The sequence below is a fragment of the Melospiza melodia genome, chromosome 3 (genome assembly GCF_035770615.1).
Source record: "Melospiza melodia melodia isolate bMelMel2 chromosome 3, bMelMel2.pri, whole genome shotgun sequence".
In the NCBI taxonomy this organism is placed as follows: Eukaryota; Metazoa; Chordata; class Aves; order Passeriformes; family Passerellidae; genus Melospiza; species Melospiza melodia.
This window is the reverse complement of record NC_086196.1, coordinates 132,775,874-132,791,582: the sequence shown is the minus strand read 5'-3', so window position 1 is coordinate 132,791,582 and position 15,709 is coordinate 132,775,874. Positions and strand designations below refer to the sequence as shown.

General features: G+C 38.1%; 1 protein-coding gene across 2 annotated transcripts in view; it reads left to right on the top strand.

Annotated features, from left to right (window-relative positions):
• The window catches only part of PREP (prolyl endopeptidase), an 86,035-nt gene that overhangs the window by 43,876 nt on the left and 26,450 nt on the right, over positions 1 to 15,709 (top strand). For both annotated transcript variants that reach the window (XM_063153091.1, XM_063153090.1), the window contains 2 exons: positions 2,421 to 2,618; positions 6,168 to 6,271. In XM_063153091.1, the coding sequence (XP_063009161.1) occupies positions 2,421 to 2,618; positions 6,168 to 6,271 (302 nt within the window). The remainder of the gene's footprint in view (positions 1 to 2,420; positions 2,619 to 6,167; positions 6,272 to 15,709) is intronic.

The following is a 15,709-nucleotide window of genomic DNA, read 5'->3' as shown; positions in this document are numbered from 1 at the left end:
GAATTTCATAAACCACATAAAAATGTTGTGCAGTGACAACATTAAAAATATTTTAAATTGCTACATATTCTCTTTGTGTATACAGCCAAGAGTGATTCTCTATTTCAAAAGATGTAATTGAATAGAACTATCAACTTGTAATGTTTATTATGTTCTCCAGCCTCACTTAAGAAATTTTAGCTACCCTAGAACTAAAATTACACATCTATTACTCAGTGTTACTGAGTTATAAGTTACACTTATTACAGTGTTATGTTATGCTGTACCTTATTATTTCAGGTCATGGCTAAAATTTCAGTTAGTGTTCTCTGGGTCTTTGGTCAGAAAATTCCCAAATTTAGACTAGAAGCTCATGAGGGTGTTGGAAAGTTTGAGGGTAAAAAAAATATGAATGGTGGTGTTGGGGAAGAGGGGAGTAGTAAAGCTTTACTTAGGTATTTATGAAACATGATTTCACATGTCTAGAAAGACAAGCATTATAATTCATTGGTCCTTCAGAAAAAAGCTAAAAGGATTTGAAAGTCTTTGAGCTCTAGGGGATCATGACAGACCTGAACTCTATATGAAGGCATATATGATGCTTTCAGAATAACGCGTTTTGACCTTCAGGTCCAAAAACTTGTTACCCTTAATGGAAGGGGCACAACGTACAACTCAGAACTTTTATTCTGGAATCTGAATATGCAAAGTTGCATTTATAAGACTGTCTTCTTTACAACTCTGTGAATTCAAATTATTTGGTTTTATAGGACTTGGAGGAAACTAGAAAGAGCTGTTAAGATGTGAATAACATAAAATGGCATAAAACTGAAATTCCATCAATTTTTGTATGCTTATGCTCTAATATTTTTTCTCCAATGTTGTCACATTAAACTCTCCATCTCACAGTGCTACTTTGGCATTACAGTGTACCCCTGTCTGTCCTACCTAAAATATCTTGCTCATTTGGTTCCTCTCCTAATTCTTTGCTTCTAGCAGATAAAAAAAGCCATTTTCCAACACTGGTATTTTGTCCATGATTTAGATTTCCAGTCTGCATTGTCAGAGAAGAAGTTGTGTATATGTAGTTGGAAGAGAATAAGAATCACCTGCTCATCTAGTCTTACAAACAAATAAAAATGTCCCACATTACCTCCTTCAGGATACTTTCTTTGATTTTTAACCTTGCTTGTATTTTGCCTTGCTTGTATTCATTTGTGAATTAATGAGAAGTTAAAATACTTTTGTTGCAAAATAATTTCTTAAATGACAGAAATATTGAGCAAGATTAAGATGTTTTAATCTTTCTCCTGTCTGTATGAGTAAATAAATAGACTTGTCACTAGAGATCTAAAGCCAATGACACAGGAGACAGGAGAGAATATGTTACATTATATATCATGGGTGAACTGGAGCTCCAAAGAGTTTCTACACTTTGCAGGCTACGGAGATGGAGATTGAAGTGGGATACTCAGCAGAACCACAGAGATTTTTAGAAATGACAGCCCAGATATTTTATTTTAATTGGTTTAAATTTTCTAAGTCCCATTGAAAAATTAGCATGCCATGAAATGAAGGTTCACATATGTCTAGTAGTTATTCCAAGGAACAAACTCAGGATGGGAGAAGTTCTGCAGAGCAGAAGCTCTCATTCCTGCTCAGCTGCACAGACACAGTGGGACTGGAACTAGGACTGCCAGGAGAGATAGGAAGGCAATGAACCTCTGCAGAGGGATTTGTTCCTGGATCCTTTTGCTGGATTCAGTTCATTGTGCTGCATCCTGCTCCTCTTACCTTCCAGTCTCGAGAATGCTGTTTAGCAACATTAGCATCTTGAACAAGTACATGGGCTTTTTTAATGGCATGATGAGAATATCACCCCAGAATAACCCTTTTCTTACACCCATGGGACTTGCTTGCAAGAATAGTCTCCTGATTACTTCAGCACTAGAACCAAGAGAAATGGTAACATCTAGGTTCTATACCAAAATGTGCAATACAGGATCATGTCTTTTTTCCTTATGAGTTTAGTTTGAGTACAAATCATATTGATTGTTTTGATTTTCATTACTTTCCATAAGTATTGCTGGCAAAGATAAATGTTTTGCTTGGATTATGCATTGAAATCTGTGATATTTAAGAGCAGTATTGATCTATAAATATCCTAAATGCATAAGCATATTGATTAAGCAATTCTTTATTCCTGTGTCTGCATAAATTAACTTTAAGCAGCATGGTTAATGCATTTCCAGAGAAATTCATACTTTACTTTGGGTTCATTTACAAAGATTTAAAAGTTAAAGGCAGTGTGTGTCAAAAATTTTGCTGCATGCATTTAGGTATGCTAAATGCATAGGATCAGAATATGTCTGATTGTTTTCTTTCTTACTTTTTAAAATTGTATTTTCTGTGGCTTTGTTTTTCTTTTCCATGCTGTGCAGAATGGGTTGCTTGTGTGAGGTCCAATTACCTGGTGTTGTGCTACCTGCATGATGTGAAGAATATCCTGCAGCTTCATGACCTAGCCACTGGTGCTCATCTCAAGACTTTTCCCCTAGAAGTTGGTAGTATTGTGGGATATAGTGGCCAGAAGAAGGACACTGAAATATTCTACCAGTTTACTTCCTTTTTATCTCCAGGTAAGGTTTGTTTTGTCTCATGTTATTGTTCCTTTTCCCGAGAACAGTGCCTTTCTCAGTTTTTGTAGTTTTCACCCATATTAGCAGTGATTGTGCACATAAAAATGCATCAGTCTTTGATCCATCAAGCCTAAATAATGTGACTGCTAGTATTTGAGAAACCTTCATTAAGACTAAAGACTGACTTGTACTGGAGATAAAATTGTAGCATTCTCACAGTTCTTGCTTCATACAGCAAGACAGAAGGTGAAAACCTCAGTAAAAGATAATTGTTAATGTGTTTAATGTGATTTTTAATCACAATTTTAGAGAACATTAATAAAAGTCACAGAAATTGCTCTCTGATAGTTTTATGATCCTTATTTGAGCATCCTTACTGTCTGTCCTTACAGTTGTTGGTGTTGTTGGATTGCTGTAGGAATCATCTTTGTATAGTCCTGCAAAGCTGGAGCTGTCCAAAGCATTACATAATACAGGTGTGACAAAACAGTAAATATTCTTGGATTTTGCATAGGAAGGGAGTTTCTACACAATTGTCAATCTAGTACATTACAAGAAAATGTATTTACTTTTCACTCTTTTTTTTTTTCTTTCTTTATGGCCCAAACAATCAATACCTAATACAACACAGGATTCAAATATGAAGGGGCAGATCGGTTTCGGCATCTTTATCTCCTTCCAAGGTTCTGTATCAAAAAGGGATAAATAATGTGCTTATAGCATCTGACCTGTGTTTTTGCTTGTTTCAGTTAGAGCACAGCAACACTACATTGCAAAATGGCTGTAAAATACTTCAGATGTTTGCTGGTTTTGCTAGAAAGGATTATGTCAAATTATCAAAATTATGTTTTGATCTTAACAGATAAGAAGTGTATGAATTGCCTATTGTCTTACTGTTTACATAAACAGAAATATTATCTATTTTCAGTTCCTCTTTTAAACAACGTTCAGATTGTTGCAGCCACTGGAGCTGGAGAGTAGCTTGAGGACACTCTTGCATTTATCTCTAACTTTGTCCGTCCAGCTTGGTGGTTTATCTCTAACTTTGTCCAACTTGACTTGCCCACACTGTGGGCCAGAAGTTGCCAGTTTTACAGGCCTGCCCCATTCATCTCAGTTGATCCAACAGAGTCTCTGCAGCTGCTAAAAATGTGTAGGGGAAGAGCCCAGACCTGTTTTAGCCTTTAGGCTTTCCAGCTGGCCAGCAATAGTTTCTCTCACTGCCTGCTGGTTGCTTAGGTTATTTTTCTCCTTTTCACTGATTTCCTTAGCATCTACAAAGAATTCACTATGGCATTGCTCTGTTAACTGGGGCAGAGTGACCTGGAATCTGGAAGAAAAAGGGAAGGTAAGAAATGTGGGTAGGCTGTATGAGGATAAGGAAAGAATGAGAAAAGCAGATCAGAGAGGTAATTTTTAGGTAGGTTTATTTTAGTTTGTGTGCAACCTCTGTTCACCTCATCAGTGGAATAATCATACAAAAGATATGGGGCTGATCCTTGGTTAACATAAATATTCCTACTTTACTATCAATATACTTTGCACCTGTATTAGGTTGGACTATTTTTTTTCTTCTAATGAGAAGCAAATTAACATACTCGTGTTTAATACCAGCAACAAAAGTAATAATAACCATACATATGAAATAATGAGTAAAGGAGTTCTAAACCCATATATGCTGACACCATAAAATAATTTCTGTTATTCCCCGAAAAATATGGCTATCCCTGCTGTCCACTCTGGTATGATGCTTCGGTGACCACTGGCATTTTACATTTATTTAGTACCCAGCAAAACAGTTAAAAATATTACAATGGTTTTTTATATTAACTGCTGTGACACTAAAAATAAAGCAGAACAAGAGATGCAGTAGCAGGGGTTGAATTGCATGTTAGTGTAACATAAGGTTGATTTGCTCTGGAATGCAGTCTGTGATTGTGCTTATTCTTCATCGTGTGGTTTGCTAAGACGTGGGAATTGTGCCTGCTCTGTGTGCAGTGTTTGCCAGTACATTGCCCAGCTTGGGCAGCTGCCTGTGTGTCAAACAGCTGCTCTGCTGTTGCTGACTGGAGAGCTTTACACTGAACTTCCATATGATTTTCTGGATCCTGATCTTTAAGGGAAATGCTGCCTTAATGCTGATTTGGACCTATCAACTTGATTAGGCTTGCTAATCATTTTGTGATAAATAAAAAAAAAAATCCCAGCAGACTATGGTAGTTCTACTTTTAGTCCCCTGTTAATTCACTGTTAGGGAAAAAAGCTTTATCAATTGCTAGAAATGTTTGTTTACATCTGCATTTGTTTACCAATCTCTATCTTCCTGATTTTCCAGTCTATAAAACTAACTTAAAGAGGCAATTCCCTGGTATCAGATAAGTTGCCTCATTATTTCATGCTTTAGTCTGTCTGAATTTTATAGTTATAACCTCTGTAGTAATTACTTCTGTTTCCTGAATGTATCACACACAATATAATACACAGAATACATCAGGATTTCAATCAAGTCCTGTCCACCTTGGTTAACTTTATTACATTGAGGATCCCAGTAGAATGCTTACTGCCATACCTTTGGCTGTTCTTTTCCCTCATATATGTTCCAAATTTTGCAGCGACCAGCTTGTTGTAAAGAAGAAAGAATAATTAACACTCAAGTTAGTTTATGTATCACATGTATCTGTAGTACAGGCATGAATATTTGGATTTTTTAATATGTTAACCAGTATGAGGATGCAAATATGATAGTCACGTTGTATGACACATACTCAAATGTTATGAGGGTTGAATGACAGGAAATATGTTTTATAGTTTAAATTATTCTTGGTTAATCTGTGTAGTGTCTAGATACTGCATTCCCTATGATTTGGCCTCTGCTGCAACCTAGAAGTTCTTTACTATTTATAGACATAAGTTTTCTCATGGACACAATCCTTTGGAAATCATATATACAACTCAAATGAAGTTGTCTTCAAACTTGCAGGATCAAATTGTAAGAAAAGCTACTCAAGACCGGATTTTGTTCAGTTCCATAGGTAACCTGTGCCTGTCTGCCACAATTTCAAGTGGATGTTTAGCTCTTTCTGTTATCTGGGCCATTTGAATTTTAATTTCAAATATTTTACCATAAGGAGAAAATTGTTGACCTGAGTGAAATTCTTGATACATTTATTCTCAGTCTGGTGGATGTAAAAGTGGGTGGTTTAAATTTGACTTTACATCTCTTTCTTCTAACATTATTGTTCTTAATAAGTCCTTTTTAACTTGATGTGAATGGTTTTTTCCCCTATTTTGCTTAAGCCCCCCTGGCTTTGTGTGAGTGGTGAGAATTACTCTTTCTGCACAGAAAGCCTTTGCACCCTCCCTAGATGAAATGCATATATGTAAGTGTTAAATTGTGTAATAAATGAAAAAATGTGTCCAAAACTACTGACTTTCACCTTGCTGAGTTACCTTTCCCATTCATGACTCCATCACAGTGCCTAAACTGGCATCTTTTTAATGATTGATGTATACTAAGCTGACAAGCTTGCGTTGTATTCTGTATTTTAGGTATTATATATCACTGTGATCTGACCAAAGAGGAACTGGAGCCAAGAGTTTTCCGAGAAGTGACTGTTAAAGGATTTGATCCTTCAGTTTACCAGACAATTCAGGTAATAAACATGAACCCTGCTGTCTTGCTCTAACCACCTATGCAAGAGCTCAAGACAGCTGGACTTAGCTGTTGGTGAGGAGGTTTGCTTTAGAACTATGCTTTGGTTTTGAATTGAAATACTATTGTATTCAATACAAGTATCTCAGTATGGAGACTCCTTTGGAGGTGCCTATTACACATAATGAAGGTATATAAGAATTAGCTAAATTTAAGGTTTATAAAGGTAAGAGAAATTATTTCAGTGGAAAACAGTGTAAGCTACAGATTATATGGAACAGGTTCGGGAAAATACAGGGTTCTTCATAGACAACAGCTTTGACCTCATAACAATTATTGTTACTGAAAAGATTGTACAAAATATACATTTTAAGTAGTAAATGATCTTTTCACTAAACACAGCTTTGGTAAGGTGCTGATAAAGTACTATGCCCAGATCAGGACTTTTAAGACAGTTATGGAACTTGTAGAGTTCATGGAAATTCGTTGAAATTGTAGAATTATTTAGGTTGAAAAAGACCTTTTAAGAGCAAATCCAACCATAAATCTATTATTGCCAAGTCCATCACTAAATGTGTCACTAAGTGCCCATCTGTTTGTCTTTTAAAAACATCCAGGGATAGTGACTCAACTGAAATCATTAGGGGTCTAGAAAAACAGTCATTATATTGTGATGCTTAGCATATTTAAGACCTGCAATATATAGAATAAATATTGGAGGGTGGATTCATTTTTTTATATGTAGGATGTTTCCATCTTCTGGCTAAGAGTAAGAATGGAATAGGGGCTTTTTCTTTCTATAGACAAAGGTGTAACAAAATCTAGTGCCAAAAGTGGAACTTGAATAAGCTTAGCCTGCAAAAAGGTGAAATTGTGTAGAAGGTAAGCAACATAAAGCCATGTGACAGCATGACTTGGAGTCTTTGAAAATAGATTAGATACTTCTTTTAATATCTTGTTTTTAATTTTGCCTCTGACACATGCCAAGGCACATTCTCTAAAAGCGTAAAGGCAGTAGTGTGTGTACATGAGGTGGTTGTAAACAGCCCCATCTGTTTGTCTCTACATCTCCTGACAGAAATAAGAGTGTGGTAGAGAACAATTTGCTGGAAATGTTCTCACAGAGAATGCATTTTTGCTGCTTCACTCAAATTCATTAAGGATCTTCCTCAGGATAACTTTAGGGCAGAGTGAGCTGGATCAGAAAAAGAAAACTGCATTCCCTTTAGGAAAGAACTTGGTACAATTGTAATGCTGCCATCAAACCCAGAAGGATAATAATGAAACACAAATACCCATGTAATTAAAAAGGGTATAGAAGAGGTAAATTAGAAATAATGTATTCTTCTAGTAAATCAAATTTTATATAATAAATGTCTGCAAAAATAAAATCTCATTTTACACTTAAATCAGTTGCATGCTAAATTAAGGTAAAGTAGAACAGTAATACAAATAATTTCAAGGAGGAAGCATGCTGTTGCTATGCCCTTGGAAAACTTCACTTTGTAAAGCACTAGCAGAGATTCACTGCTAGGCTGTAATGTGATGGAAGTCAGTATCACTGCTTCTGGTTTTCTCCTTACTTGGCTTCTGCTCAGTTCCAGCCCTAGGGAGATGTGACCTGTGTAGTTACACTGGGATCAGTGCTTATGAAGAGCACTCTTGGCTCACCAGTCATCCAGTTTTGCCTTATACCAAGAAATTATCTCAGTATGGCAACCTCTTGGAAATTAGTTTTGGTATGTTTCATTCAGATCCATGGAGAAATCTCAGCTGAGCTGTGGAAAAGGCTGTTTGCCAAGGCCAGGGCTGGGACTGCCTGCTCAAGTTTGTAGTGACTGAGCCTGTCAGTGCTGCACAGGTCAGATGGACTCCAGCCTTTGTTTCCATTTGTGTGATCCCACTTAGAGCCTTGATGGTGCTTCTGCTTGGAGGAGGGAAAGGGGATGGAGGGGTATCAAAGCAGGGTATAAAAGGCTGTCAACCTAAATGAATACACAAGCCATTTCAAAACACAGGCAGCATTGCAGGGAACTGTGGAAAAAATCTAAAATAAGAATACAAGAAATATACTGAAAGTAGGCAAACCCTGATTATTAAAGGAGAATGAACAATGCTGTATAATCTATTTAATAATTGTAATTTCCATCAGAATTTTGAAGTAGTAAAGAATAATGTTGCTGGCTGTCCTAATCCATGTCCTTAATGAAAGGCAGGTCTCCTGCCAAGGTTCTTTCTTTTTTCTCATATACCTGAAGAAATGCCTACTAATACCAGCAATCTTCCCAGCTTTGCTGTGCAGCACGTATGAAACTGTAATGAATTATTCTTTAAAAGTCTTTGAATATAACAGGGTCAAGATTTGAACTGAAATGTAAGGTGTCGTGTATATGGAACATGAATTAATGGCAATTGGAATTGGAATTAATGGCAATTGGAAAATTGCCACAGTGCCTGTTTTTTGGTCTTTCAAATCCAATCTACAGTGTTTGGTATATGTTGCAAAGTGCAAGGGTAGACTAGTAATAAAGTTTACTACACTAAGAAACTTTGTGGTTGAGCTGCTGCGTTTTTTGTACCTAGGGCTAAGATCTTACCCTTTGCCAGCCCAAACTAAGAACAAATTAGCCAGCTTGCACTGAAGGGAGAGCTGTTTCCACGCCTGACTTTTGCACCAGGGTAGGAGCATGTTTGTAAGTTATTGGCTCCATGTGACACCCTGCAAGTACAGTCTAGTTTATTGTGCTGTAGCTTGTATTTATGTCCTTACCTTGAAAGACTCTGTGACCTTCATGGCAAAGTCAAAATGTTTAAAATGCTTGCCACACATCAAAAATTTATCCTGGCTGCTTTTGTTAAATGACAAATTAAGTTGTATTAATTACTCTTCCTCTGCCAAGCACTTCTTAAATTTGTTTTTTCTTCCCTGTGTACTTCCATCTATCACAATGACAGACTTTTCCAGGAAATAGCCTGGGATGGGCTTTACAGAAGGAAAAAACACTTTTATAGGAGCTTAAAAACAGCACTTGCCCTAAGATATTTACTGTGTTAATAACTCAACTGTTGCTTTAAATAAAAGCATTTTATTTAAACAAAAGTATTTTATCTTTGTAAAGTTGCCAACTATGTTCTTATATGCCTCTCCATGTTAGCACCTCACAGTGACACTTAATCATGGATAAACAGTCTTCTGGTGTGGCTCACAGCACACCTACTTTTAGGCTGATGTGTAGGCTTTTAAGTGTTAAAATTGCAGCAATAAAAATGTTGATTGTCTCCTTTTACCATTCTTTGAATACCCTCCAGTACTTAAAATACTTTGAGATGAACCAAAAATAGATGTTGCTATTGACAGATGCACTTTGGATTAGCTCTTGCAGAAGGTGAAATTCATAACATAACTTCGTTTTCCAACTTAGTTTGATTAAAAAAGCAGCTGCTGTTTAGATATTGCAGCACAGATGCAAGAGGCACAGGTCTTAAAAAATATATTTCTGTTTGTGCTGGAATGAATTTCCATCTTTCTTTTGCAGAAATTTCTTTTGCAGATAAAGTCATTTTTGTGAGAATTTTATTCTTTTCTTGCTCATTTTCGCTCCCATCCCCAAGCCATTGCAGTACTGATTTCAAGTTATGAGGCATTGATAGGGAAAATTCATCTACAGTCATTCTCATTCCAAGTGGAACTTTACACCATACAGTTTGGCACAGTGATTAATCTCTGCTTCAGGAAAATACAACACTGAGAGATGAGTCAGGCTTGAGATTGACTGGCAGAGAAACTTGTGCACAGCACCTGCCCATGCTATTCCTGGATCTTGCTGTTGCTGGTGGTATCATTCCATGAGCATTAGATTCCCTCATTAATATAAAAATAACTGAGGAAAGCAGTGTCCTCTGAAAACTGTAGTAAACTCAACCTGCTAAGCAATGCAAGAGCTGATACTATAATTATCTTTGGTTTTTTCAGTGTGGTTATAGAGATGGTCTTGACATAGGTTTTTTTTTTTTCCTTACTCACATATATATCATAAAGCATGGTTTGAGTTGGAAGGGATTTCAAAGATCATCTAGTTCTAACCCCACTGCCATGGGCAGAGACATCTTCCACTAGACCAGGTTGCTCAGAGTCCCATCCATCCTGGCCCCAAGGATCATGTATCCACATCTTCTCTGGGCAACCTGTTCCAGTGTCTCACCACCCTCACAGTAAAGAATTTGTTCCTAATTTCTCATCTACACTTTCCCTCCTGCACTTTAAGCCCATTTCCTTCTTTGTGTTGCAATATGCCCTTGAAAAAAGTTCCTCTGCAGTTCTTTTATAGGTCCCTCTTTAAGTACTGGAAAGCCACAATGAGGCTACCCCAGAGCCTTCTCCTGAGCACCCCTAACTTTCTCAGGCTGTCTTCATAGGAGGGTTGCTCCAGCCCTCTGATCATCTTTGTGTGTCCCCTCTGGCCTGCTCTGACATGTCATTGTCCCTGTGCTGGGCAGCCCAGAGCTGGATGCAGTGCTCCAGGTGGGGCCTCACCAGAGGGGTGACCTGCTGGCCATGCTCCTGTGGATGCACCTGGACACAGTTGGCTTTCTGAGCTGTGAGTGTACTTTGCTGGGACACTCTGAGTGTCTGGTCTGCCAACACCCCAAGTATTTCTCCTCAGGGCTGCTCTCTGTCCACTTCCACCCAGCCTGTATTTGTGCTCGGGATTGTGTCAGTCCTAGTGCAGGAGTTTGCACTTGGCCTTGTTGAACTTCATGAGGTCCACACAGCCCCACCTCTCAAGCCTGCCATGGTCCCTCTAGTTAACATCCCTTCCCTCCAGCATGTCGACAGCTTGGTGCCAGCAGACTTGCTGAGGATGCTCTCAATCATTTTGCAGACAAAGGTGTTAGGCAGCACCAGCCCAAATGCCCCAGAACTGCCCCACTGACCAGAACTCGTGTGACTTTCTGTATTAATAGATCATTGTAAGTTGTAAGATCATTTAAATCTATCTGCTGAGACAAAGCACTCTCATACCAGAGAACTGAAGGCATGTACTTGCAACTGATTCTGAGCAGAGACAAATAATTTTCCCCTTTTCTACAGAGGAATAAGTAATTTTGGCATAATTTTCATCCCTCTCCTAAGAATCCATCGCAACCAAAAAGGGGTTGACTTTTGAAGAGTTGGACTTTCTTTCTTCTCTCAGCATTTGGGGTTTGAATCCTGCCTGGATCTCATGGGATGGGAGGATAGCATTAATGCTTGGGGAAAACAAGTTGCTTATTGTTGTTTGTTTCTATTTTATTCCTTTTATTTCCTTGAGGTTTTGTATTGCAGTAAGGAAGAAAATGAGTTCAAGAAGCTTTGGACAATACTTCAGGCGCGTGGTGTGACTCTTGGGGATGGTCCTCTGCAGGGCTAGGAGCTGGACTCAGTGATGCTTGTGGGTCCCTTCCAACTGAGCAGATTCTGTGATTCTGTGAAATATTGGTGGGAAGAAGGAATGTGACAAACACCACAGTTTTAGTGCTTGCCACAGTATGGCAGATACTTGCTCTCTTGCAGGGGGGCAATAAGCTCTGAGCCACTTCTTTCAGAGCTCCCAGGAAGGAGATTGAAAGCTTTGGCTCTGATCTCACCTAGTGCTTTGGCACCGAGGTACCAGTCTTGCTCTGGAGGACATCAACAAAATCACAGTGACAACTGTGACAGCATTGGCAGGTTGCCTGTGGAATACAGTATCTTACACCCGTGGCATGTGATTGTTACAAACACCACATCAGTCTGCCATTACCTCTTCTAATTGGAGGTCAGTGAAGAAACACTGAAACACTGAAAATGTTGTGCTCTAGTTTAAAGGCCCTTGTAGTTCTTGAAAGCCAAGAGATTGTATATTAAATATGTTAAATATTTGCAGCCACAATACACTCCTTTTTAAGGGAGGAAATTGTCAGAATCAAGGACTTCACATCTAGATAGAGTATCAAGAGATGGATTTCTTATGATGACCTTAAATGCTCTTGAACTTTGAAATCCACAAGCTGGAGTAGCAGAATAGCAGTTGGCTCTACATCCATTATAATTTAAGTAGCCCCATCAAATGCAGTTCAGATATTCCTCAGGTATCTAGAGTAGGAATCACATCTTTCTATTCCATATAAGAGGATGAAGTGATAGACTTTGCATTGCTTTCTTCACCAATCCAGTTCAAATCCTATTTTAAGGTCTAAATGTCTGGATTTGTTCTGTCCCCTTCTTATATATCCTGGGGATTGATGCATAGTTAGGAATTTGGGAGCTTTTGTTCAGCAGAATGCAGAACAATGGAAGTGTGGTTTGGGATGCAGGGGAGTGCAAAACTTCTCTTAGGAAGAATTAGTACACTACTAACTACACAATGTGGAAATAATACTAAAATATTTTTTTAAATACTCTCTGTGTTCATATGTATTGTCATATAGGCTTTGAGATTCAATAGTTTCAAGCTTTTAATAGTAAATTGTTTATTTTTCTGTTGAGTGTGTAGGGAGCTGGAGAGCTTCTTAAAATGGAAGCGTCTATAGAACCATCATGCTCTAGACTTTATAAAAATGTTCATTTGTTTCAAGTATGCAAGAGAAGTGATTGCTCAGTAGTTTAATTAAGCTCATTATGAAACACTGTTCCTGCACCTTACTCAGTAGGACTTTTGTTTGAACTTACAGTGGTTTGTTTTCCACTTCTCTAGTGAAGGGAGATGTTAGTTGGCTTACTTAATCCCAAGAAGCTGCATTCCACACTCTCTCAGAATTCCTTAAACACAAGGTGAAATAGCACAGACTGACAGACCTGTAAGTGTTAAACATAGTGTTTATAGTGAATTGAATTCCTCTTTGCACCCAGGAGTTTTAAACAGGAGCTTAAGGAATTGTAGTGGAGCTTAAAGGATTGCCTCACATGTCTTAAATTATTGCATTGTTGATTGTAAATAAAAAATAGTTTTGATTTTTACAGTAAATGGGAAAATACCTTTTGCTATCAAAAAGATTTAAAAAGTCATTCACTCAGACACCTTAAATAAACACATGTGTTGAGGTCTTCAGGAAGCTCAGTAGATAGATTCTTTGCTGATATAGAGATATTAAAATAATAATGTTGTAGTAAAAATACTTGGGGATGTCTTCCTTCTGAAAAGTCCCTGAAGAATTTCTTCCCTTCTATTTTTCCTGGAACTTTCATATTCACTTGTCTCTGATTGAACTCACCTCCACTAATTAAGCATGAACACGTTGCTATTTTAATTAACTCTCTTACTCACAGGGTAAGTAAGAATTCTGTTTAATGTTCCTCAGTGGGAATCTACTTCCATCTTAGGCTTATCAGTGTTATTTCTCAAAGGTAGTGAATATTATTAACTTCACTCTACAGGAACAGAAACATTCAGGATGAAATTTGTCCATGGCTTCACATTGATGAGGTGTTGCTCTGGGGATATGGTTTGCTGTTCTAGTGGCAGTGGTTTGCTGATCCTCAGAGTTGATTTTTCAGTGTGGATTGAAAACCTAATCAAGGTGGTTATTAAAATCTTACACAAATAGTTGAGAGAACTTCAGCATCAATAAAAAGCCCCCCTCTTGATATGTCTAATAGTAATAAAGGCTGACAGCACACAGTCTTTTGATCATTATAGTGTTTGTGTGTCTTGTATAGTACAGATTTAATGGCCAATACCATCCATGATAGAGGGTCAAACACAGAATAGTGCCACAGAAAAAAATGGTCTAAAACCTCTTTAGAGCTGTTTAATTCCTGCTTAAACCAAGTAGTCATAAAAATGGGAAATTTCAGCATAGTCCTCTACTGAAAGAAAAAAGCGATAGCTGCCCCTTTTCTCACTAAGAAGATAAATGTCAAACTTTGGCATGCCAGCATTGTTCAGAATGAGAATGCTCCGCTGCAGAATGGGAATATTTCTATCCATCTGCCCACCCATCATTTTGCCTCGTGGAGCCTGGCTGGTGGGGTGGGGTTTAATTGTGATGATAATGCTGTATTGAGGACAGATTGCTCTGGGACCACAATCATTAGTTTTATTCAGCTGGCAAAAGATGATTACATGGTGGCAGTTGTCATTCATCACTGGCAGAGGCCAGCATTCGAGCCACTGCCCTAGCAGGGAGACACACTGGCTGCCTTTACTGGGCCTCCTAGAAAACCAGACTTTTCTGGTTGTATTTTTCTACTAGCAGTGTCATTTAAGTGCATTTAATAGTCATTAGGTTTCCTAGGAAGGGGATTTACTCTAAGGAGGAGTTATATACCCAGGTATGTATCTGTTTGTGCCATAGAACAGTGTTTAAATTCAAACAAATTTCCAGAAGAGTAGCAACTAAAGTAATTTATTTGTTAGTGAGGTTCATATTACTTGAAAATAAAATGTTGGGCACTCTGTTAATAGGTGTTTGCACATCTGTGTTATACATGTGGGCAAGTTTTTAAAATGTTTTCTTTGGTTTTAACATGTAAATGTTTAATACTTAAATTTTTTAACCATTTTCTCAAGATCTGTAATGCAGGTGGTGGATTTTTTAATATATCTCTCTTCTCACCAGCTGTTCCTGTTGATTTTTGTTAAGTGTATAAACTCCCTGGATGGCCTTCACATTTCTCAGTTTCATAGTTATATGAAAAGGCAAAAGACTGTGAGAAGGGAGGCACTTGTTCTGCTTTAGAGTCTGTCTTCTTCACTTCTGCTTTTGAAGTTTCTCTTCTTGAAATCACATAAAATCTGTGTAAGAACAATCTCAGAACTCATCTGTTGGAGTCCCAGGAGGTAGGATACTGGCTTTTCCTGCAAGAAGAAAGGAAACAACTTCTACTGCCCAACAGCTGTGCTGAACAGAAAAACCTGTAGCAGAGCTGCTGTAATAAACAAGGGGCAAAAAGGCTGGGAAAAAGAAGAAGCAACCATGCCTGAATGTGTTTGGATGTGGTGGTGACATGGGAATGACTGAGCTGTCATGGGCACTATGGCAGGTCACTTCTGCCTGTGCCAATTCCCCAATTCCTGCCTGGTTTCTGTCTGCCTTGTGTTTAAAAGCCTTCACACTCCCTAGGCAATCTGTCCCAGGTTCTCACTGAGTTTCCTATTAAAAAGCTTTTGCAGGGAATAGGGGGATACCACTTGAAGGTCTCACCTGAATTCACTTCTTGAGCTTGAATGCATTGCTTTGTGTCCCTCACTGCCATGGAAGGCCATTGGTTCTCTTCAGGTTACAGCCAACTTCTGCAGATTTAGAGACTGTCACTGTGTGTCCCTCAATTTTATTTTCCTTTTGACTAAAACCAATCAAAACAAAAGACAAATCTGCACTCTGTTCAGTTTCTCTAGTGGATTATGTTTCCTGGCTTCCTCTCACACTGCATCCTCTTCTGGAATCTGTTTAGATGCTCAGCATATGGTGTGCCATG